This window comes from Saccopteryx leptura, chromosome X, assembly GCF_036850995.1.
Source record: "Saccopteryx leptura isolate mSacLep1 chromosome X, mSacLep1_pri_phased_curated, whole genome shotgun sequence".
NCBI lineage: Eukaryota > Metazoa > Chordata > Mammalia > Chiroptera > Emballonuridae > Saccopteryx > Saccopteryx leptura.
The window spans coordinates 116,581,089-116,607,497 of NC_089516.1; the positions used below are offsets into that span (position 1 = coordinate 116,581,089).

At 39.1% G+C, this 26,409-nt stretch overlaps 1 protein-coding gene across 6 annotated transcripts in view; it reads left to right on the top strand.

The window, feature by feature from the left end:
• STAG2 (STAG2 cohesin complex component) overlaps positions 1 to 26,409 on the top strand; it is a 150,103-nt gene that overhangs the window by 44,084 nt on the left and 79,610 nt on the right. For 5 of the 6 annotated variants that reach the window (XM_066357627.1, XM_066357628.1, XM_066357631.1 and 2 more), the window contains exon 2: positions 23,116 to 23,259. The exons of the other annotated variant lie outside the window; for it this stretch is intronic. In XM_066357627.1, the coding sequence (XP_066213724.1) occupies positions 23,216 to 23,259 (44 nt within the window). In that variant the 5' untranslated portion in view covers positions 23,116 to 23,215. The remainder of the gene's footprint in view (positions 1 to 23,115; positions 23,260 to 26,409) is intronic. 6 annotated transcript variants of the gene reach the window in all.

Here is a 26,409-nt window from a genome sequence, read left to right on the forward strand (position 1 = left end):
CTTCTATAAAGACCCTAACTCCAAATAAGATCACATTCTGAGATACTTAAGGCTAGGACTACAACATACAAATATTGTGATAGCGCAATTCAACCTGTAACAGTTGTTTCCAATTTCTGGCTATTACAAGTAAAGCTCCTGTGAACATCCTTGTTTTTGTGTGGACATAGATTTTCATATTTCTGGGATAAATGCTCAGGGATACTGCTCAGTTTCAAGGATGTTCTTAATGGCAAATGTGTATATGGTTTTTAAATTTAAATTTTTAAAATTTCTTGAGATACAATCACATAAGGTGTACAGTGTGTTAACTTGATAGTTATGTATTGCAATGTAATTACCAACACAGCTTTAGCAGCTTTCTATCAAGTTATGTAATTATCGTTTCTTTGTTGTGGTGAGCTTATATGGTTTTCAGATGAAACTCCTAAACTCTTTATCAGAGTAGCTGTACCATTTAATATATGAGAATCAGTTTCTTTGCATCTTTGCTATGATGTGGGTTTGTCACTACTTACTATTTTGACCTCTTTTTGCGAGTGAAACAGACACAGACAGACAGGAAGGGAGAGATGGGAAGCATCAACTCTTTGGTTGGGGCACCTTAGTTGTTCATTGATTACTTTCTTATATGTGCCTTGACCGGGGCAAGGGGGATCCAGCTGAGACAGTGACCCCTTGCTGAAGCCAGCGACCATTAATTCATGTCTATGGTCCCACGCTCAAGTCATCAACCTCGATGTTTCAAACCTGGGTCTGCAGAGTTCCAGATTGACGCTCTGTCCACTGCGCCACCCTCTGGTCAGGCCAATATTTCTTTTAAAAAAATGATTTTATTTATTGATTTTTACGGGGGGGGGGGGCAGAATGAGAAGTATCAATTCATACTTGCTTCACTTTAGTTGTTCATTGATTTCTTGTCATAATGTGCCTTGACTGGACAAGCCCAGGGTTTCAAACCCACAACCTCCGCTTTCCACATTGATGCTGTATCCATTGCACCACCACAGGCCAGGCCAGTATTTCTTTTTGTCCAATCAACTGTGTGTATGTGTGTACATTTTTATTTTACAGTTATTTCTTGAAAGTAGCATACTGATCAACACAGTTTGTTGCGAACATTGATGTTAACTGACCTAATAATAGAAGATGTTAAGAATTGTATTGATGATGTGTTTCATGGTGTGATGGTTGAATCTGCTACACCGACTTCTGAATGATTTCATGACCTGTAAGTCATTGTTAATATGAACTAGTGAGGTAGGTTCACTAGTAACTATGTTATGATTTAAACCACTTCAGCAGTGGAAAACTCTGCTTGTTGCTTTATAACTTTGGACAGAAAAGAGACTGGTGAAATACTAGTGAATAGCTAGTAATATGTTATTTCTAGCTAAAGCAGTTCATACAGGACAAATGGGGAGTGAGTGCACAAAATGAAGGAAAAACCTTCAACTAAATTGATAGGAGTGAGATAATTGGCAAACATTAGCAGAATAATTTACAGTAAGTAGTTGGAGAAGAAAATTTTTTTTGCTTTTTTGTTTGGAATTTATTAATCAGGAACACTAAACATACTTGCTGATGGTAGAGAGATTGCTTTTCTTTTTTTTTTGTGGCTTTTTAAAAAAATTTTTATTTATTCATTTTTTTTTTTTTTTTTAGAGAGGAGAGGGAGAGACGGGGGGGGGGGGGGAGGAGCTGGAAGCATCAACTCCCATATGTGCCTTGACCAGGCAAGCCCAGGGTTTCAAACCGGCGACCTCAGCATTTCCAGGTCGACGCTTTATCCACTGCACCACCACAGGTCAGGCGAGAGATTGCTTTTCTTGATAAAAAGAACATTTTGAGCATTTTTAAAAAGTTTTTTATTTTTTATTTTATTTTATTTTTTTTTACAGAGAGAGAGAGAGAGAGAGAGAGAGAGAGAGAGAGTCAGAGAGTGGGATAGCCAGGGACAGGCATACAGGAACAGAGAGAGATGAGAAGCATCAATCATCAGTTTTTCATTGCAACACCTTAGTTGTTCATTGATTGCTCTCTCACATGTGTCTTGACTGCGGGCCTTCAGCAGACCGAGTAATCCTTGCTCAAGCCAGCGACCTTGGGTCCAAGCCGGTGAGCTTTTGCTCAAAGCAGATGAGCCCATGCTCAAGCTGGCGACCTTGGGGTCTCGAACCTGGGTCCTCTGCATCCCAGTCCGACGCTCTATCCACTGCACCACCGCCTGGTCAGGCCATTTTGAGCATTTTTACCAAAGTAATCATAGAATAAAAGGGGAGAAATCTCCTCATACATGTTATTAGATTTTACTACATTTGGCAGAAACCTTTTTGTGAAATGGACCATTACAACAAATGGTTTTCTGTAGAAGAATTTTCTAATTGAGAAGTTTCTTTCCTGACTGATGGCTTAGTAGATAAATCATTGGTATGACAAATTATGTCTTAAAAGCAAAGTTGCAAAAACGATAAATTTAAGATAGATTCAAGTTCTCTGTGGTATACTTTCAAGTATACCTAACATAAACATTAGTTCTAGTATATGCTGTATTTGCTTTTAATAATATACAGGATGGGAGAAAAGTAGGTTTACAGTTGTAAGTATGTGAAACACAAGAGTTTATTCTTGTATTATTATTTATTACTTACTGTATTAGTTTTCATATGAACAACTGTAAACTGACTTTTGCCTCACCTGTATTGGTTTTAATATTTAATGCCTGCTGAATCATTATTTCGCTGCCTTTCTCAGCATTTGATAATCCTTTTGGGGATGTTGTGCAGGATGTATTAAAAGGTAGTCTTTCAGTCTCAGTACTGTCGGCAAGTTTAAAGAATTCTCATCATCTTAGAGCTTGGACTGGGGTTGTCTTGTCTCTCTCTTTCACATTGCATGGCATATGAAAGTGGATGCAATACACTCTTGGGTGTATGAAAGCACTTAAAATGGAATAGGATACAGGGCAAAATGCGGAGCCCCTAGTGCCAGTAGTATAAATACACATATACACACACACAACACATTTTGATATCTCTTCTTACTGGATTATCTTTCTGATGAATGCTAATAATAAGCTCTCTTCCCCAAGTTTAATGGAATCACATGATGCATTTTAGGGATCAGTAACTCCCAATTCTTAGTATCATTACATTATGCCATTCTAGCATGTCAGTCCTTTGCTGCAGTTTGCCTGAATCCTGCTGGAAGGTTCATGTTGCTTTTTTTCTGACTTCAAGTTGTGAGACTTGTTGGCTCAGTGGTAGAGCGTTGGCCTGGCATGCAGGAATCCCGGGTTCGATTCCTGGCCAGGGCACACAGGAGAAGCACCCATCTGCTTCTCCACCCTTCCCCCTCTCTTTCCTCTCTCTCTTCCCCTCCCGCAGCCAAGGCTCCATTGGAGCAAAGTTGGCCCGGGCGCTGAGGATGGCTCTGAATGCAACAGAGCAATGCTCCAGATGGGCAGAGCATCGCCCCCTGGTGGGCATGCCGGGTGGATCCCAGTCAGGCGCATGCGGGAGTCTTTCTGACTGCCTCCCCGTTTCCAACTTCAGAAAAATACAAAAAAGAAAAAAAAAAGGGACTTGTACTATAAAATTTTGGGGAAGGGAGAGAAATGTTGACCATTTATTAAGTGAGTTTAAATGATAGTTTTCATACCCTTTGCTGAGTAACCTGTAGTGAGTAACTTTAAAAATATAGCTGGGATTAGCTGGCACATTTTTTTTTTTTAATTGAAAAGTTGAATATGTCTTTGAATCCTTATATAAGCTTTGGTTCACGTTTACTATATTAAATTGGAGACAAAAGAAATATCTGTTTGTCAAAATAAAGTATTCTGAGTATAGATGCCAATTGTCTGTGTTTTTTTTCTTCTGAGACCGAAAGAGAGAGGAGGGGAGATAGACCCCCCTCATGCACCCTGACCGGAATCCACCTGGCAGTACCTTTTTGGGGCTGATGCTCTGCCCATCTTGGACCATGCTAGCAACTGAGCTATTTTTAGCACCTGAGGCAAGGCCATGTGGAGCCATCCTCAGTGCCCAAGGCCAGCTTGCTTGAACCAATTGAGCTATGGTTATGGGAGGTGAAAGAGAAAGAGAGAGACAATGGGGGGGGGCTGGAGGGGTGGAGAAGCAGATGGTTCCTTCACCTGTGTGCCCTGACCGGGAATTGAACCTAAGACAATCCACATGACAGGCTGACACTCTACCACTGAGTCAACCAGCCAGGGCGTTTGTGACTTTTTTTTTGTTTCGTGCCAAAAAGTTTTTATTTTTTTTATTGATTTTAATTATTGTGTTTACATGGATTCTAGTGTTGCTCCAAATGCATCCTCCTTCCCCCGTATTCCCCTCAACATTTCCCTTGCACCCCTCTCCATAGCACCTTCTCCCCTTCCCTTCAGGTTTATCCCATCCTATCATCCCCTTTCCCTCTGTCCTCTTTTCCTCTGGTCCCTTTGATCTCTCCTCTGTTCCATTTCTCAGTTCACATTGTTCATTGGATTCCTCAAATGAATGAGGTCATATGATATTTTTCTTTCTCTGCCTGGCTTATTTCACTCAACATAATAGTTTCCATGTCCATCCATGTTCAACATGGCATCTGTATTAATTTATAAATTTACAGTTCAAAAGGTATCAATAGTTATAGTGTATAGAATCCTTTTTCAGTGGAAAGGTGTTCTCCAGTGATGGGTGATTGGTAAAATCTCATGTATCTATGCGACATGAAAGAAGCTTGCTTGTTAAACGGAGGTCTAAATTTTCTATTGTGTCACCCCCCCCCCATTCATAACTTTTGCCATCTGAGTAATTTTTACGTGGACAGCTCAGCACTGTTAAGTAAATTAACATCTTTGTGAAACAGATTTCTGGAACTCTTTGTCTTGAAAATCTGGAACTACCCTTTAAACATCTCTCCCTTTTTACCTCTTTCACTCCCTGGTAACCATCATTCTACTATCTGTTTCTATGAATTGGACTACTACTTTAGATACCTCATGTAGGTAGAATCATATAGTACAAGGGTGGGCAAAAGTAGTTTTATATTTGTGCGTTCCTGGAACAGTTAATAAAGCTGTTGTAATAATCATAACCCACATGTCTTTTTTCATACAAACAATTGTAAGCCTACTTTTTGCCTACCTCTGCATTTGTCTTTTTGTGACTGAGTGGCTTATTTCATTTATTATAATTCCGGAAGGTTCATCTATGTTGTAGCATGTTGACAGGGTTTATTTCTTAAGGATGGATAATACTCCATTGTTTGCATATACGACATTTTATTTCTCTCTTCAGCTGTCATGGGTATGTGGTTGCTTCCACCTCCAGGCTGTTACGCATAGTGCTGCTATGAATGTGGGTGCGCAACTATCTCTTTGAGACCCAGTTTTCAGTTGTTTTGGATCTATACCTGGAAGTGGGGATTGCAGGATCATATGGCAGTTCTACCTAAAATATTTTGAGGAACCTCCATGCTATTTTTCATAGTAGTTGCACAATTTACAATCCTGTCAACACTACACGGATGCTTAATTTTTCCAAATCCTTGCATACAATTTTGATTCTAGACATCCCAGAGGGTGTAGAATTGTATCTCGTTTTGGTTTTGATCCAAGTCCTTTGCCCACTTTTTATTTTGGTTATTTGATTATTGTTCTTGTTGAGTTGTAGGAATTCTTTATATATATTCTGGATATTAACCTCCTATGAGATATATGGTTTGCATATGTTTTCTCCCATTCTGTAGGTTGCCTTTTCACTCTCTTGATCATGCCCTTAGATGTGTAAAGGTTTTGGTATAGTCCTGTTTGTCGGTTCCTTTTGTTACGCTGTGCTTTTTTTTGTCATATCTTAAGATTCCTTGCCAAGTTTAGTGCCATGAAACTTTTCTTCTGTTCCCCCTCCCCCAGGAGTTTTATAGTTTTAGGTCTTACATTTAGATCTTCAATCCGATTTGAATTAATTTTTGTATGTGGTGTGAGATAATGAATGGTGTAGTTTCATTCTTTTGCATGTGGGCATCCAGTTTTCCCAGCACCATTTGTTGAAGACACTATCCTTTCTCCATTGAGTGTTTTTGGAACCCTGTCAAAAATTATTAAATATGTATGCCATGATTTATTTATGGCCTCTCCACTGTATTTCATTGGTTTGTATGTCTGTTTTTGTGCCAGTACCACACTGTTTCACTTAGTGTAGCTTGGTAATAGGTTTTGAAATCAGAAAGTGTTGAGTCTCCCAACTTTGTTCCTTTTTTCTCTCACAAAAAATTTTTCTGCTCACAAAAATAAGGCAATCAGGGAATGAGCAGATACTCCAGTATTTTCAGCCTTTTGTGTAGTGCATTTTCACCAATGAAATAAAAGTTAGTTTTGCATCTCATTTGCATAATCAAACAACTTTGACTTGTTTGCTTTTCTGATGTTCTTTAATAAAAAATCAAATGTTTTTTTATCACTTGATATTCATTTTGAAATATTCCCTAATTTTTGTAAGCAGTATAAATTGTTTTAGTTAATTGAATTCCCTTGAATTATATTACAAATTTTTTTTATTTCTGTAAGAAAGTGCTCTTGGTATTTTGATAGGGATAGTGTTGAATCTGTAGATTGCTTTGAGTATAGTATGTACATTCTTACATACTAAGTTGTCCTATCCATGAATGGGGAGTCTCTCCATTTATTTGTATTTTCTTTAATTTCATTTCAGCAGTGTTTTGTAATTTTCAATGTATAAGTCTATCATTTTCTTGGTTAGGTTTATTCCAAAGTATTTTATTCTTATTGATGCTATGGTAAATTAGTGAGAGGAGGGGAGATAGTGAGACACCCCCCCCCCCGCACGCTTCTTGACCAGGACTCACCCAGCAACCTCATCTGGGGCCCATGCTTGAATCAACTGAGCTATCTTCAGCACATGGGGTTGATGCTCGGACCAATCAAGCCACTGGCTACCGAGGGCCAGGGGGAGAGAAGCAGATGGTCGCTTTTCCTGTGTGGCCTGACTGGGGATTGTATCCACATGCCAGACTGACACTCTGTCCACTGAGCAAACCAGCCAGGGTCACAACTGATTTTTGTGTGTTGATTTGTATCCTGCAACTTTGTTGACTTTATTTATCCTAACAGTTTTTGCATCTCTGTGTGAGAGAAATCTTTAGGGTTTTTTTGTTTTTAAACCTATAAGAGCATATCATCTGTGAATGTAGATAATTTTACTTCTCCCTTTCTAATTTGGATGCCTTTGATTTCTTTTTCTTGCCTAATTTTTTGGGTAGGACTTCCAATACTTTGTTGAATAGAAGTGACTGATACCAGAGGACATCGAAGAGGGAAAGCTTTCAGTTTTTTATGATTAATATGATAGTTCCTGTGTGCTTTTTATAAGTGACCTTTATTATGTCGGAGTATTTTTTCTTCTATTCCTAGTTTGTTGAGTAGTTTTATCATGAAAAGGTTTTGAATCTTATGTTCTGTTTGCATCAGTTGAGATGATCATGAGGTTTTTTTTGTTTTAGTTTCTTTTGATATGTCATTCTCTTTTTTTAAGGCATCATTGTTTAATAGCGCTTTTTAACCTTTCTCATCTCATGGCACACATAAACTAAAGTTGTGCAGCACAGCAAAAAAATGTATTTTTTGCAGATATGACCAAAAAATAGGAATAATCTTGATTCATTCGCACCAGATTTCTGTTGTTGTGTTGGCTATTACCTTTTTTTATTGGACTAGCTAAGGGAAAAGAGGTCAGTGCCCCTGGCTAAATTGTCAAGTCTTGCATGTTTTAAAAATGTGCCATGGCACACCAGTTGAAAATTGCTATTTTGCTATAGTAATATCCCATGAACACACAGTGGTTTTTTTTAAATCTGTCATTCTCTTAATGTGCATTGCAATGATTGATTTTCATATGTTGAACCAGCCTTGTATTTTGGGAATAAGTCTCACTTGGTCATTGTGTATTATACTTTTAATGTGCTGTTGAATGGTTTGCAAGTAGTTTGTTAAGGGGTTTTGTATCTATATTCATTGGGGATATTATTCTGTAGGTATTTTTGTAGTGTATCTGGCTTAAATTTAATTAAAAATAATTTATGTTTTAATCTTTATTTAAGGAAGTTTAAGATTAGATAGAATTGAAATAATTTTAGACTACAACATATATGTGAGTCTCCTGTCATTGTCATTATGTAGAATTGCCAAATGAAGAACCAGCATTTTAGATCTGAGATAAGAAATAGGAAGTAACTATACTGTGTTCATAAACTTCATTGTGGAAGCATATTTGATTTCTGAACATGAATATAATTTAAGCCTATGAATTGTGTACTGTGGGTGTAAGTAGAAAGATTGGTTTTTATCAAGTGGATGCTAATTCTAGAAATTTTAATAAGGTTATCTAATCAAAAGCAGAAGGTACAAAAATACTAACAAAATAGCATGGAGTATTTTTGTTTGTTTTGTTTTTAAGTGAGAGTAGGGGAGATACAGAGACAGACTCCGCATGCATCCTGACTGGGATCCCGATACTTTGTCTATTTGGGGCTTGAGGCCCACTAGCAATGGAGCTAGTTTTAGAGTCTGAGGTGGAGGCTCTAAGGAACCATCCTCAGCACCTGGGGCCAGTTTGCTGGAATCAATCCAGCCATGGCTTTATTGTTGTTTATTAACTGAATTGTATCTGTTGTATCTCCATCTTCATATGATTTATTAATAAACTTAATATTCCAGATACTTTTTACTACCTTGAATGAATAAATAAATGTGAAAATTTTAATGTAATCAGTCAGAGTATGTGAAATGAAATAATTGGATTTCCCTTGAAATTTAGGTGGGATTATCCTGTTTTCATCTGCTTTGCTATGAAATATGACTTGATATCTGCTGTTGCTTGAAATCTGCCAGTGAGCCAGTGGTGCCCAGTGTGAAGTGGTAATAATGCACTGCGCTTTATCATGCTGTATACCCTTTATGAGTGTTAGTTAACACATGCTTTAGCTCATTGTTGTAAACTTAATTTTTAGATCAGATATTCATTTATACCAGCTAATTGGGTCTCCCCTCTGAGATGTTGATAGCCACTAACACCCAGTTGTGATTACTACTGAATATTCATGATGTCATAACAGCATACAGAAAGTTTTGTCAGTGAGGCATATCTATATTAATTAATTCATTCGTTTTGTGAGAGACAGGAAAGGAGAGAGATGAGAAGCATCAGCTCATAGTTGTGGCACTTCAGTTGTTCATTGATTGCTTCTCATATGTGCCTTAATGGGGTGGAGTTCCAGCTGAGCCAGTGACCTTGGGCTCAAGCCAGCAACCATGGGCTTCAAGTCGGTGATCCCGTGCTTAGGCTGGTGTCCTTGGAGTTTTCAAACCTGGGTCCTCAGCATCCCTCGTGGACACTTTTATCTACTGCACCATCACCTGGTTAGGCAATTTTTTATTTATTATTGATTTTAGAGAGAAAGGGAGAGAGAGAGAGATTGATTATTTTGGTTGATTTATTTATTTTTTTTTTTGCGGGGCTGGGGGAGAGAGAGAGAGAGAGACAGGAGATGAGAATCATCAACTTGTAGTTATGGCACGTTTACTTGTTCATTGATTGCTTCTCATACGTGCCTTGACCTTGGGCTCAAGCCAGCAACCACGTGATCATTTTGATGATCCCACACTTAAGCTGGTGAACCTGTGCTCAAGCCAGTGGCCTCGAAGTTTTGAACCTGGGTCCTCAGTGTCCCCAGGTTGATGCTCTATCCACTGCACCATCACTGGTCTGGCTGTTGATTATTTCTTGTATGTGCCCTGACTGGTGATCGAAATCACAACCATGGCATATTGCGATGATGCTCTAACCAACTGAGCTACGTGGCCAGGGCTGGCATATATATAACTCCATGCAAAAAGCTAACTGCAGAGTATGATATTGAGGTATAAGTAAAGTGAAGAATGAACATTGACAGTACTTTTAAAAATTACTCATGATTTAGCTGTTTACTTTAGTAGACTGAGATAGGATTTTAAGGTAATGGTATATAATAAAACAAATAGTTTACCTGTTTTGAAACTATCTTGGGTTAGGATCAGATTATGTCTATTCAGCTGCAGTTTCTTAGGACAAACTGGGAATTAGCAAAATTGGAGTTAGATGGTTGTTAACTTCACATCAGGTTCCATAGGTGTCCAGTATCTAGCAGCAGCCAGTGCCAGTGTGGCAAACAGATGAGAGGAGCCACGGCATCGTGGCATTAAAATTAGGACAACTGGAGAGACACAGGGAGACTGTGTTCAGGGTGGGTTTGGGAGCAGGATCCCAGTTCCCGGAATGGTTTTGGTAGATTTAGGTATTGTGGCAAGAACAAGACAGGGTATTAATCCTTAGGCACAGTGTACAGCTGAGTACAGTGTGGTAGAGTAGTGGGTATGAAGGAGTGAGGAAAACATTTTTATCTTCTTCCCCATCCAAAAGAAAAAAATTGAACTGGTAGTACTTACTTGTTTTGAAGTTCATGAGTGGCATGCTAAATTTTCTACAGAAATCAGAACTCATGGTCAAGAACTGGGGCAAGCTGAGTATTTAGGTTGGGCCAGGTGATCCTAATTGTGCTTAGGACTCAAGCCACATTTAGAAATTATTGGGGAGTGTGGGTAGACAAGGAAATGAGTAAGAGTGTTGATCACCTGCTATCATGCCGTCATCATAAGTTAGTCAGTGTATGAATATTATTATTAATTGCATTTTTGTACCATAAATTAATTTGTGGCTGGGCATTTTGGTAATTTAAGTGTTTGTATTTTTTTTTTTTTTTTAGTATTTTTCTGAAGTTGGAAATGGGGAGGCAGTCAGACAGACTCCCGCATGAGCCCGACTGGGATCCACCCGGCATGCCCACCAGGGGGCGATGCTTTGCCCATCTGGGGCATTGCTCTGTTGCAATCAGAGCCATTCTAGTGCCTGAGGCAGAGGCCATGGAGCCATCCCCAGCGCCCGAGCCAACTTTGCTCCACTGGAGCCTCGGCTGCCAGAGGGGAAGAGAGAGACAGAGAGGAAGGAGAAGGGGGGGAGGTGGGGAGAAGCAGATGGGCACTTCTCCTGTGTGCTCTGGCCGGTAATCGAACGCAGGACTCCTGCACACCAGGCTGACACTCTACCACTGAACCAACTGGCCAGGGCCTAAGTCTTTGTATTATAATGATGGTGGCATTTTAGAAGGGTACATATATTTCCTAGATGTGATCCTTACAGATAGAAGGATGTGCCCCTTTAGGGGAGAAGTGTTAAGATAAGGAGATGGCATATGATTTGTGTGCTGAGTTTGCTGACTTAGAAATTGAATATTTCTGCATTTTTAGGGAAAGAAGTAGCATGCCAGCTACTTTAAATGCTCCCCCATTCCTGAATAATGTGTGAATTCTGCCCTGGCTGGTGTGGCACAGAGGATAGAGTGTTGTCCTGGAACACAGAGGTTGCCAGTTTGATCCGGGGATCACTGGTTTGAGCTCTTGTCAGGGCATGAATGAGAAGCAGTCAATGGATGCACAGCTAGTGGAGCAATGAGTTCATGCTTCTCTTTCTCCCTCCTCCTTCTCTCTCAGTTAAAAAACAAGTGAATTTTAGCCCTGGCTGTTTGGCTCATCGGTAGAGCGTCGGCCTGACGTGCAGGAGTCCTGGGTTCGATTCCCGGCCAGGGCACACAGGAGAAGCGCCCATTTGCTTCTCCACCCCTCCCCCTCTCCTTCCTCTCTGTCTCTCTCTTCCCCTCCCGCAGCCGAGGCTCCATTGGAGCAAAGATGGCCCGGGCGCTGGGGATGGCTCTGTGGCCTCTGCCTCAGGCGCTAGAATGGCTCTGGACGCAGCAGAGCAACGCCCCAGAGGGGCAGAGCATCGCCGCCTGGTGGGCATGCCGGGTAGATCCTGGTCGGGCGCATGCGGGAGTCTGTCTGACTGCCTCCCCATTTCCAGCTTCGGAAAAATGAAAAAACAAACAAACAAACAAACAAAAAAACAAGTGAATTTTGAGGGACCTTATTTAGTGATGGCTGTGTTTAGTATTTTTAAAAAAGTTTTCTGTCTTGAAACCCCTTGGTTTGAATTAAAAGAACTTTGAAAAGAATTATTTTATGAAAAAATAATTTTACAGATTTTACAGAAGTGAAAGAAGAAAGCTTTTTTTTTGTTTTTTGTTGTTGTTGTTTTGTTATTGAATTAATTTAACTTGGAATCTAAACTTTGAGTAACAGGCTGTAAATATACTTTATAGATAAATTGAAAAGTTATGATGATCAAGTTGCAGCTTTTAGATCTGTTTATATCAAAAGCAGTACCTGTGAGATTGTTTACTTGAATTTAGCACATAAAATTAACCTATTATGACCTATTACTTTTTAATCCACTCATTATATATGAATGTATTTAACAAGCCTTTAGTGGCTGAACACTGTACACTTGAACCTAAGAAGTGGTTTTACAGTATCTTATGTGGCCAATCTAAAATGTGTTCGTTTAGTTTTCAGTAAGGAGAAACAGAAGTTAGTTGCTGTTTGGATATATTTTTCCCTGAAAGGAAGAGTGATTGAGAGTTAAAGCAAATTTCATTTCTGTGCTTTATCCTCTAAAGCTGTTGGAATGTTAGCTCTTTTATAGTAGTTAGAAAGAATTGGTACATGTGATAAAAATCTCAAAAGTTTTTCCCTGACACTAGGTGAGAGCTCCACCTTGTGATCTTAGAGCATATTAAAAGAATTAATAACCTACCGTCAGGCAGTAATACATAAGCTTGCTTATTTAACTCATACTTTTATATAGCATTACATTCTTACAGTTTTGGGTTTCCGAACTTAGGCCAAATGGTGTTAAGTACATTTAAAGGCCTTGTAAATTTTTTAACATAAGTCTTTGGAGGAAGCAAATTGTATTTATATACAGTTTCAGAGATTTAAAATAAAAGGAGAAATCCTCAGATCTTCCTGCAGATGAAGTTTATATTTTTTCCTTTTTAAAAGTTTTTTTTTATGAGTTTATTTGAGGCAAATTTCTGACAATTGCCAGGAAGAAAAGTCTCAACAGATTGAGAAAGTGCTCTGGCAAATGGCGGTTTCACCACTGTGGGTCAAATAAGTTTGCAAATCCAATGTATATGTTTGCTAGCTTATAGTTTGCATTGGTTGTGCGCGACAGGCTGTAAGCAGGCAGGGTCCTCATAGCCTAAGGCAGGGGTCTCAAACTCAACTCAGCATGTGGGCTGCAGAGCAAGATGCTAGAGAAATGAAAAATACAAGTAGGCCCCTAGGCTTACTTAATTTTATCCAAAATATTTTGAACTTCGTGGATTAGTCTGCGGGCCGCACAAAATTGTTCGGCGGGCCGCATGCGGCCCATGGTCCGCGAGTTTGAGACCCCTGGCCTAAGGCTCAGTTTTAAGACTAAGCCTTTCCCACCCTTTTAATACTAAGATATTCTCAACACTAAGCTTTTCCCCATACCCTTGACTGTTGCATGATGTGGGATGGTGCAATCTTATGAGAAATCCCATTTATGCCTCAGATAAGTGGCTTTGTATCAGAGACTTCCTTATTTGTTTATTGGTAAAGGCTTTAATTTCTACACTATAAAATAAGGGAGACCAGGGAGACCAGAGGTGTGCTCGCGCGCGTTCTCTCTCTCTCTCTCTCTCTCTTCCTGAAATTAGCATTGCTCAGACCCTGTCAACAGTATTAGAGAGGAGAGGCAGCCAAGATGGCGGAGTGCTGAAGGAGAAGCCAGTATGCAGTTTGTGCAGAGAGAAGGAGATGGGGAACAGAGGTGAATAAGGCTGGTGAGGTGGAAACCTTGATTCTAGGAATACATGGATGACTTCAGTGGCTTTGGGAACCCTGATTGGAAAGTGAAGTGTTTTCCCACTGTGTATTTCTCGCCCACTGGGTGTGAGCTAAGATTGAAGGTAATGAATGGCTCACCAGCTCTTGTCTTCGTTTCATTACCGTCTGAATCTAATGCGAACCTGCATGGGCCAGGCGGCTATGATGGTGGCCGCAGCTACTGGCTTTATAACCACTTATTTTATACATCAGAATCAAAGGGGAAGATGTCAGGGGGTTCCATGAAATTGATTGGTGATAGGCCCTGGCCGGTTGGCTCAGTGGTAGAGTGTTGGCCTGGCGTGCAGGAGTCCTGGGTTCGATTCTCGGCCAGGACACACAGGGGAAGCGCCCGTCTGCTTCTCCACCCCTCCCCCTCTCCTTTCTCTTTGTCTCTCTCTTCCCCTCCCGCAGCCAAGGCTCCATTGGAGCAAAGTTGGCCTGGGCACTACGGATGGCTCTGGTTGCAGAGAAGCAATGCTTTAGATGGGCAGAGCATCGCCCCCTGGTGGGTGTGCTGGGTGGATCCCAGTCAGGCACATGCGGGAGTCTGTCTGACTGCCTCCCCGTTTCCAGCTCAGAAAAATACAAGCCCTGGCCGGTTGGCTCAGTGGTAGAATGTCGGCCTGGCGTGCAGAAGTCTCAGGTTCGATTCCTGGCCAGGGCACACAGGAGAAGCGCCCATCTGCTTCTCCACCCCTCCCCCTCTCCTTCCTCTCTGTCTCTCTCTTCCCTTTCCGCAGCCATGGCTCCATTGGAGCAGGGTTGGCTCGGGCGCTGAGGATGGCTCTGTGGCCTCTGCCTCAGGCACTGGAATGGCTCTGGTTGCAGCAGAGCGAAGCCCCAGATGTGCAGAGCATTGCCCCCTGGTGGGCATGCCGGGTGGATCCCGGTTGGGTGCATGCGGAAGTCTGTCTGACTGCCTCCCTGTTTCCAACTTCAGAAAAGTACAAAAAATAAAAATTATAAAAAAAAAAAACCAAAAAAAGAGAAAAATAAAAAAAAAAGAAGAAAAGAAATTGATCGGTGATACATTAGGGAGGGGGGAGAAAGCAAAGTGGGGAAATCCCTGGGAATGGATAAAACTGAAAATGTATACACTAAACCTCCCTTACACAGGGAGGCGCAAGACTGACAAGTGAATGAACATGGTAATAATAACAAGGAAGCATTTGTGGGTTCCTGCTCAGGTGGGATGCCTACCCTGAGGGCAGGAAAATACAATTACCCCAACTCCTCAAAGACATGTTATCAAGTACATTATTTTACATGCAAATGGCAAAACAGACAGGCTTCAAAGCAAAAATTGACCTTTGTTCAGATAGAGAGCAACTCCCTAGGACATGAGAACTCACCACAAACTGCTTTCAGTTAGAAAGGTTTGATTTAGACCAGGGGTAGTCAACCTTTTTATACCTACCGCCCACTGTTGTATTTCTGTTAGTAGTAAAATTTTCTAACCACCCACCGGTTCCACAGTCATGGTGATTTATAAAGTAGGGAAGTAACTTTACTTTATAAAATTTTATAAAGCAGAGTTATAGCAAGTTAAGGCATATAATAATAATTACTTACCAAGTATTTTATGTCGGATTTTTGCTGAGTTTGGTAAAATAAATCTTTATAAAACAATTTACTATAGCTAAATCTTTTTATTTATACTTTGGTTGATCTGCTACTGCCCACCATGAAAGCTGAAACACCCACTAGTAGGCGGGAGGGACCAGGTTGACGAGCACTGCAAAAGTTTGCGGTTCGCAATCACGAGTTTAGGCTATCTACTCCGTGATTCAGTCTAGGAAGATCATATTGTTCTAGAAATTTATCCATTTCTTCTAGATTGTTAAATTCGGTGGCATATAGTGTTTCATAGTTTTCTATGTTAATTCTTTGTATATCTATGATATCTGTGGTGATCTCTTTCATTTTGGATTTTGTTTATATGAGTCCATTCTCTTTTTTCCTTAGTGAGTCTTGCCAAGGGTTTGTCAATTTTGTTGATCTTTTCAAAGAACCAGTTCCTTCTTTTATTGATATTTTTTCTATAGTTTTTCTGGTCTCTATTTCATTTATTTCTGCTCTGATTTTTATTATTTTCTTTCTTCTGCTGGTTTTGGGTTATCTTTGTTCTTCTTTTTCTAGTTCCTTAAGATGTGAAGTTAAGTGGTTTACTTGGGCTCTTTCTTGTTTGTTCATATAGGCCTGTAGTGATATGAACTTCCTTCTTATTACTGCTTTTGCTGCATCCTAGAGATTCTGATATGTTGTATTGTTATTTTTGTTTGTCTGTATCTATTTTCTGATCTCTGAGCTTATTTCTTCTTTTACCCACTCATTTTTTTATATTATGTTGTTTAGTTTCCACATTTTTGTGGGTTTGTTTACCTCTTTTTTGCAGTTGAATTCTAGTTTCAAGGCTTTGTGATCAAAAAATATGCTTGGTATAATTTTAACTTTTCTGAATTTGCTGATGTTACTTTTGTGGCCCAACATATGGTCAATTCTTGAGAATGTTCCATGTACGCTAGAGAAAAATGTATACTGTGGCACTTTGTGATGAAATGTTCTGTAGATGTCTATCATATCCAATTGTTCTAGTGTTTTGTTTAAGGCCAATATTTCTTTATTGATTTTCTGTTTGGATGAACGATCTAGAGCTGTCAGCATGTATTGAGGTCTCCAAGTATGATTGTATTTTTGTCATTTTTAATTTTTAGTCATTTAATAGATGTCTCACATACTTTGGTGCTCCTTGGTCTGGTGCATATATATTAGGAAGTGTTACATCTTCTTGATTCAGTGTCCCCTTAATCATTATGAAATGACCATCTTTGTCTCTGATTACCTTTGCTGTCTTGTAGTCAGCATTATTAGATATGAGTATGGCTACACCTGCTTTTCTTTGGATGTTATTTGCTTGGAGTATTGTTTTCCAACCTTTCACTTTGCATTTGTTTTTATCCTTGTAGTTTAGATGTGTTTCTTGAAGGCAGCATGTAGTTGGATTTTCTTTTTTGATCCACTCTCCTACTCTGTGTACTTTTATTGGTGAGTTCAATCCACTTACATTTAATGTAATTATTGACACTTGAGGGTTTCCCATTGCCATTTTATATATTGGCTTTCTGATAGCTCTGTATCTTGTTTGGTTCTTCTCTTTTATTTTTCTGTCATTTGTTTTTGTTTGGTTGTATTCCATACTTCTATCCTCTGTTTTTTTTTTGTTTTTTAAGCCATGTATTTCTGTAGTGGCTTTTTCAGGGGTGGTTACCATTAGGTAATAAAAAGAATATACATATATCATATTTATTATAGTACATTATCTCATGAGTGCTTCTGCACTCCTTCCTCCTTTGCTACTGTTAATCTTTGTCCTCTCCCCTTTTTTGTTTCTGTTGTCACAGATTAATCTTCTTTTTATTGTGATCTTGTTTGGAGCTTTTACTTGTGATTTTGTTTTGTTCTTTGTATCTGGTCAGATAACCCTCTTTAGTATTTCCTGAAGTGGGGGTTTTCTGGTGATAAATTCCCTCATCTTTTCCATATCTGTGAATGTTTTTATTTCCCCTTCATCTTTGAAGGATAGCTTTGATGGATATAGTATTATTCTTGGCTGGAAGTTTCTCTCTTTCAGTACTTTAAATTGGGGTTCACCGTCTTCTGGCTTGTAGAGTTTCTGCTGAGAAATCTGATGATAGTCTAATGGGCCTTCCGTTATATGTTGTATTCTTTTACCTGGATGCCTTGAGGATTTTTTCTTTGTCATTGGTTTGTGGTAATTTCATTATGATGTGCCTTGAAGTAGGTTTGTTTGGATTAAGATAATTTGGTGTTCTGTTTACTTCTTGAATTCGATGCTCTAATTCTTTCCACAGGCTTGGGAAGTTCTCATTGATCATTTGTTAGAAAATGTTCTCCATTCCACTTTCTTTCTCTTCTCTTTCTGATATACCCATTATTCTTACGTTGCTCTTTCTGTTGGAGTCAGATAATTTCTGTAGGGCTTTCTTATTTTTTTTTTTTAAATTCATGAGTCTCTCCTCTTCTCTCTGTAGTATCTTTAGTTGTCTATTTTCTATGTAAGTAATTCCTCTGTCTGGCCTGCTCTATTAGCTAAGCTTGTTACCTTGTTTTTCAGTTCCTGTATTACGTTTTTCATCTCTGTTTGGTTCCTTTTTATAGTTTATTTCCTTGGTGAAGTATTCTTTTTGTTCATTAAATTGTTTTTTGAGCTCTCTAAATTGTCTTTCTGTGCTTTCTTGTATTTTCCTGAGTATTTTTAGGACTTCAATTTTTAATTCTCTATCATTTAACTCCCAAGATTTCCAAGCAATTGAAAATTTTTTCTAGAGATTTTTCATCATCTATCTGAGCTACATCTGTCTTTTGTATTCATGATATTTGATTTCTTTTTCCTTAATCGCATTTGAGTGCGATTGTTAATAACACTAATAAGAGATAATTAAAAAAATAAAATAAAAATGGAAAAGATACAGTGAAAAACTGAAAATTCTATACTGATAACTGGAACAAAAACTGCAGAGAACAAGAAGCAGGAACTGAGGAAAGATGACAAAGTGATAAAAAATGAAGTAAAAAACACAAAACATCACAAAGAAAAATATGGGTCCAAAATATAATAATTTGTTGATAAATGATGATCAAATGAGAGAAGAAAAAGAAAAAAAAATTAAAGGTTTTTAAAATGGAACCCTCATAAAAAACAAGAATGAAAAATATAACAACTATGGATAATGAAGTTCAAAATGAAAAGGAAAGAATAATAAGGAAAGAATATAAAATGTCCAAAATGGGGGGGGGGGAGAAAAGTTATAAAAATGTATTTTTTTTTTTCCTGGTTTTGAGAGGTAGCTTCTTCCTTTTTTTCTGCAGGTGGTGCTGTATTACAGTATTTTCCCCTGTGGAACTTTTTTTGTGCAGAGGTTTACTGTTATGTCACTTGGAGGCTGTGACAATGGGAGACTCAGTTTTCCTGGTGCCTCTCCCCACGTCTCTGTCACCTGAGCTAGCAGCCTGGGGACTTAGCTTGAGGTTCGCCCCAGCCACTGATTGAAGAGCAAGAGGCTCTAAGAACAGACAGGTCCTTCCAGTACTGCTTAAAGCACAGTTCTGGGTAAGACTGTAACAACTAGAGCCATCAGTGAGAGCAGGCAGGGCTGAGAGCTGATTGCCAATCCTAGTGCCTTTCTAAGGGCTGGGGGGACAGGTCTAGTACGTCTCAGTATGCCGCGGGCTGGGAGCCGATTGCAGATCAGGGGCCTTTCTAAGGGCCTCTAGGCATGTCTAGTATGCCTCCGCGTTCTGAGGGTCTAATCTCCACAGGCTTCTCTCTTGTGCCCTGTTTGGTAGCCCACAGGAAGCCAGGTGCACGCCCATCCCCCATGCCTTCAGCAAGGTACATAGAGGCTTGTACCTGCCCCCTTTGGTGGACAGTGCCTATGATCTCAGGCTTGTAGAGGTGCCCCGCCTGGACAGTCTCAGGCCAAGGGATCCTGGCGTTTGCTCACTTCCCATGATGGTGGCGGATCTCGGAATGCATAGACTTTTGCCACAGCTCATGCAGATGTCTATCACTGATAACCTCGGGCTATGCCCTCCAACCTGCTCATGCACAAGTGTGCACACGCTCACACCAGTGGTGCTAGGTGGAGCCACTCACATACCGCCTGGGATCATGGATCTGGGAGCACACAAAGCTGCTGGCACGGGCACCAACTCCCTCCCTCGGGCACCCTGTATCAGAAACCTTTGTCAGAGCCTGCTGCTGTGCTCACCCCGCACCTGCGATCTTAGGCAGAGCTAGTATGGTCTTTCTTCTGCTTGATTATCCACCCTAACCCAGCTTTCTCCCTCTGCCCCTGGTCCTCCGATTCTCTTGGCTTCAGACGAAAGTGTCCGTCCCTCAGATCAGTGAGGAAAGCAGAAAACCCTGTTCTCTATCTTACTTCCTTCAGAGTGGGTTATATATTCAGCCACCTTTTCGTCCAATCATACCTTTGTCTGGTGTGTGTATATTTCAGGTGCTCCTGACATTTTTTCTCTTTCTTTAGTTGTTTAATTGGTTGAAATTTCAAGGGGAGATATCAGGAGCACCCTTCACGGTGCCATTTCTCTTGCCTGTTTTGAAGTTTATATTCTTAAAAAAAAAAAAGGGCAATGTTAACTTACCCATTGTTCTGGCCCCTTAAATTACAAAGCAACTTCAGTGTATAATTTTTGAGCAATGAAAAATTGTTTTTGGTCGCTATTTATTTATTTTAGGGAGAGAGACAGATAAGGACAGACAGACAGGAAGGGAGAGAGATGAGAAGCATCAGTTCTTCGTTGGGGCACCTTAGTTGTTCATTGATTGCTTTCTCATATGTGCTTGGGGGGGGCTACAGAAGAGCAAATCAGTCCTTGCTCAAACCAGTGACCTTGGGCTCAAGCTAGTGACTATGTCTATGATCCCATGCTTAAGTCAGCAAATCTGTGCTTAAGTTGGCGACCTCTGGTTTTTAAACCTGGGTCCTCTGCATCCCAGGCTGACGCTCTGTCCACTGCACCACCGCCTGGTCAGGCTTGGTGATTATTTAAAGAATGTTTAAGATTGTAAAAATTCAGATTCATGGAATTTAGTATTATGTTTAATACTAGGTGCTGTAGAGGTAGGTGCCTTGTAGAAATAAATATATAATTTTTCACGTTTATTGTTACAGGCGGCTCCATTAAGGGCAAGGCTCACTGCTGTACTTTTACCACTGTGTGCCAGTGCCCTGCACTGCATTTGGCACGTGGTAGATGTTTTTAATTGGTTGGATGGATTCTTAATATTTAGGCAATTTTTAAAGCAAATATTTTACTGGGCTTGGGAGTTGGCCAATTTAATAATTTTTGTAAGCCTGTCAGATGATATTTCTTTTTAAAATATAGGCACGTTGTTTGGGAGACTCATGTCTTTATAAAGTGCATTTTTCTTTTGTATTTGTTTTGCTTTCTAGTTTCCAAATACATATTAGTGTAACCTTGTACTGAACAAATTATTTGGTCTGACAAACTTCTTGTACTCTAGAATCAATTTTGGGCTATGTAGAGGAATGTAGTATATTACACACCAATATTATTTACTGCTGTCTGCTTTTTAGAGCTGATCCATTCTTTTTGCCCCACAGGAGAGTATATGTATGAACTCTCTTTAAAGCCTGCTTAAAATCTGTATATTTAAGGAATGCAGCAAGTTTGTTATAAAATGGTTAGGGGGATGGACAGGTAAGCAGGGAAAGCAAGCACTTTCATTTTCATCTTGCTGTCTAGATAACCTCAGGGTTTGGTTGGAATTTATTTGGCTCTGTACCTCTCCAGCTCTCTTTAAAAAAACAAAATTGTTTTATTTATTTATTTATTTATTTATTTATTTATTTATTTATTTATTTATTTACTTACTTACTTACTTACTTACTTACTTTTGTAATTTTCTGAAGCTGTAAACGGGGAGAGACAGACAGACTCCCGCATGCGCCCGACCGGGATCCACCCGGCACGCCCACCAGGGGGCAAAGCTCTGCCCACCAGGGGGCGATGCTCTGCCCCTCCTGGGCGTTGCTCTGTAGTGACAAGAGCCACTCCAGCGCCTGGGGCAGAGGCCAAGGAGCCATCCCCAGCTCCGGAGCCATCTTTGCTCCAATGGAGCCTCCGCTGCGGGAGGGGAAGAGAGAGACATAGAGGAAGGAGAGGGGGAGGGGTGGAGAAGCAGATGGGCGCTTCTCCTGTGTGCCCTGGCCGGGAATCGAACCCGGGACTTCTGCACGCCAGGCCGACGCTCTAGCACTGAGCCAACCGGCCAGGGCCCTATTTTTTTTTTCTTTAAAAAAGAACTTTCCTTTTAAAAATAAATTGGGATTGTTAAGAGTCTAGGTGTGTCCTACATATAATGGCAAGCCTCAGAGTTGTGGTGTACTGTTTAGCTAACTCCTTAGGTTACAGTAAGAAAACCAGATTAACAATTAGCTTGTCTTGGAGGGGAACAATCCTGAGACCATGATTTAGTGCAAGGAGAAAATGATGCTAATAGTCATATCTAAATAAATATTTTACATTGTGAGTATTCTTGAGTAGAAGTTCAAAGTGTAGTGATATAGACAACCCTTGATTATTCAGGGCTTACTTTGTGGATTATTCATTCTTGTTTCTTTTATTATGCTCATTATTTTGCTATTATAGTTGCTTAATTACAGTGAGCCTAAGAAATGCTGTGTTTTGACTGGCCATTTATGATGTTTTTAGAGATTGAGAATTAATGGGAAAATAGAGTTATCAGTTTTTCTTGTATTATGTGTGTTATATTGGAAGAGATCAGTAGAAGTTAATACTGATGTGTGATAGTTGAACATTTATTATTAGATGGATATGTTTAATCTCACCTACCTTTTCTTACTTGAGAATAAAAGAAAAATATAAGAAAAATTTAAAAGCAAGGTACACATAAGATTAATAACTTGAGATCCAGCCTATTTTCTCTTTTTGTTGTAGACTTGGCATTTGCTCTTAGGTCATTCTTTCATTTAGGAGCTGCATCCTTGACCTTCAGAACTAAAAATAGTACCCTTCCTCTGGCTAAACTTAGACTATTTGTTCCTATGACATTATTGGTATTTAAATTGATTATAAGTTCCTTCAGAGAAAGGGAACAGATTGGAGCTAGCATTTCCCACCCTTTTCTATTCAACCCAATGTGGTATTATCATGAAGAGGTTATTAATAAGCCAGGCTTTGGATTGTGTTTTTCTTCTACAATAGAAGAGTCAGCTTTTATAGTAAATATTCTATAATTTTATCTTAAGTTTTTTATTTGCTCCTTTTTATGTACTGTACACTATCAGCAAAAGTTTACAGAATTTTCAAACATCTTGTATTATGGTTTAAACTTGTCATAAGGGTTTCAAGACCAGTAAAGAGTCACATCATGTTCCTAGTTAAGGCATATATTTTTTAAAACCAGGCTAGAGAACCATAACAATTTCAAAATAATTGTCTGTAATACAAGCCTCTTTCTCTGTGTCTGTAACTGTTGTGGGGCTACAATAGTTACAACAAATCCTTATCCAGAAAGCAGTCAAATGCAAGGGAAAGAAATTCTATCTACTGAAACATACTAGGAGGCACAAGGTAATTTAGTTTTTGAGTGTAGATGCCCTTCCCAATATTTTTTGGTGTGTTTATAATAGATATGGCATTCCTCCCCTTTAAAGGAATTGTCTGTCTTAGAAGAAAGAAGCAAACCATTGTTTTACCCACGTAAATATATGAATATATTTCTGACATTGGAGCGTTCCAGAAGATGATAAAGAAATGATAGCAGCTCCAGAAATACCAACTGATTTTAATCTACTACAGTAAGTATATTATGATGATTTTTAAAAATACTTTTTCCACAATATAGGAAATGTGTTAACGTCAGTTAAAATTAATTCTTTAAAAGATCTAATACAGTGGTCCCCAACCTTTTTTGGGCCACGGACCGGTTTAATGTCAGAAAATATTTTCACGGACCGGCCTTTAGGGTGGGATAGATAAATGTATCACGTGACCGAGACAAGTGTCAAGAGTGAGTCTTAGACGGGAATCTGGTCATTTTTAAAAAATAAAACATCATCAGACTTAAATATAAATAAAACAGAAATAATGTAAGTTATTTATTGTTTCTCTGTGGACCGGTACCAAATGGCCCATGGACCGGTATCGGTCTGTGGCCTGGGGGTTGGGGACCACTGGTCTAATACATAAGATATAGTATAGTATGTATACTTAAAAAATTTATATTAATTAATGTTCATTGGACTTTGTGACAGTAATTATTCCATTTTTTTGTACTACATATTAAATTAATTTTTTTAAATTTAGACACTCAGCTATTTATTATTTTTGCTGTGTAATTGAATCCACGCTTGGTTTTACAATAGCAACTGTTTGGAGGGAGTATCATGAAACTCTTGAAAAGTGTTCTCATTAGCAAGAAATATATCCTGCCGCAGTACTGAGGATGTAATATCAGCTTTCTGTGATCAAATCAATGACGACATGCTAAAGCAAATCTAGGAGGGTAGGACATGCTCTCTGTATTTTTGCAGAAATAGTTACATTCTTATTAATCCATAAAGTGACTTCAACATAGGTATTTTCTTTACCCATATCTTAACAGGTGCCTATATTCCTTATTCAACTTTTATCCCAATTATTCTTTGGTGATATTGGACAGAATTTGAACTGCTATGTGTAAGAATGGTTTTCATACTGCATCCCAGTTTCATGAAGTGCCTCAGTGAAAAGTGAACCTGCTTGTGGATCCCTTTAGCTTGACACACAGATATACCACACCATATTTGCTATAAGGGTCTTTGTAAAACTTGATTTGAAAACCGTCTGGTTGCTAAAAATAATGAAGACAACAGATAGATGTACGTGGTGGTAATCAGTGTTCTCTTTTGATGGTGTATAAATTTTCATTTTAAAAATAATTTTATTTTCACCGTCACTCTACAGATCTAGTGGGATATTGCCAATATTTCAAAGTATGATTTTTTAAATGTGATTTTTAATCCCAGTGGATACTGACTATTTTAAGATTTTTGGTTCTCCCCCTCCATCTCTCCTTGGAGCAGGCCCGCACTTCCCCGACCCCTTCCCCAAGGTGTGTTTTCTTTCCCTTCTTTTTCCTGAGCCCACATAGCCCAGTTGACTTTACTTCTACCTCTGTGATCTTCTAAATAAACTTCTGCTTGTTAAAAAAAGAAAAGATTTTTGAGGATAAGTTGTTGTTTTTTTTTCTTTGAGAGAGGATATGTGATAGTTTGAGAAAAAAATCTTTGGTGTCACTATTGTAAAATTACCTTATGAATTTCTTATATATTAAGGGTTAGAAATGATCAGAAGGGTTTGTATTATAAACTAGACCATTGATTGTTAGACTATCTTGAGTAAGTAGGGCCTGATACAGGATAATGGATAAAAGAGAATTGATTTGTGTAGGTAAATAGGAGGGGAGTATTGTGTGGATTAGGGTAAAGAGGAAGAAGTTTAAAGTTCATTCATAGATAACTGAATAGCTGACTCATGAAGTTTCAAGTCACTCAAAGGTTAAGGCCAATATTCTCTTTAAACATATCTATTCCACCTAGAATAGGTTTTATTGTTGTTTTAATCTTAAAAGCAGAGGAAAGCACTGGAGAAACAGGCTTAGGAGAATGTTTCTTCTCCAGTTGAGGATATTTTAGACTCCTTTACTGATTACTCCATCTTTCTTCAGGTTTTCCCAGTTAGTAATCAAACCTCTAATGCTAATTACTCTTTTACTTGGGATAGCCTGGAGATGGGATTTAAGAATGTAATTTAGCCTGACCAGGTGGTGGTGCAGTAGTAGCTAGAGCGTTGGCCCGGGATGCTGAGGATCCAGGTTCAATATCCTGAGGTCGCTGGCTTGAGTGTGGGATTGTAGATGTGACCCCATGGTTGCTGGCTTCAGCAAGGGGGGTCACTGGCTCAGCTGAAGTGGTGCCCCCCATCAAGAAACATATGTGAAAGCAATCAATGAACAACTAAGGTGCTGCAACTATGAGTTAATGCTTCTGGTTTCTTTCCCTTCCTGTCTCTCGGTTAAAAAAATGTAATTTAGCTTTTCATTACTCTAGTCATTAGAATATTGTGAAGGCTCATGTTTGTTTGCAGGCTTACTGTAGTTACTGAGCCAAGAGAGCTGGTGTCCCACAAATATATTGGGAAGAAAGAAGTATTACTATACACCAAGATATTTTAAAACATTTTTAGTTTGTTTTTTTTTTGCAAGGCCGTCTAGGCATGTGAGAAGAATATTGATGACAGCAATCTTCTTAAGATGTAACAGGCATAAGTTTCAGGGTTAATATTATAGTAGTCATTCAGTTTTTGGTGCATTAGCTCTTGGAAATGTTATTTATTACAGGCTCTTTCCTCACAACATTATAGAACATAGTTAGGATTGCCACTATCTTCAATACATTGTTTAAATTACTTTGTAGATAAGTGCTATAAATAGTAACCCCCACCTGTATTTTGACCATTACTTTAGATTTATAAGGTATTCTTCCTACCTCACAGCTTCTGAACAATTGGTTATTATAGCAATAAAAATGGAAATAGAAGAAATATAGAGAAGACTAGCTTTAGAAAAATAGCCTTTTACTTTGATCCATATTTAAATTTTTATTTATTTATTGACTTTAGAAAGAGAGAGGAATGGGGGTGGGGAGAGAAACATCAGTTTGTTGTTCCACTTTTTTATACATTCACTGGTTGATTCTGGTATGTGTTCTGACCAGGGATCGAACCCACAACCATGGCACATTGGCACAACATTCTAGTCAACGGAGCTACCTGGATAGGGCTTGATTTATATATCTGAAGCAAATCTGGTACACATTTTGAGTGGTAAAACCATTATCTTTTAGGGTGTGACTCAATTCTGAAATCCATTGTGGCCCAAATACCAAGTATGACTTGCCTTACAGCAA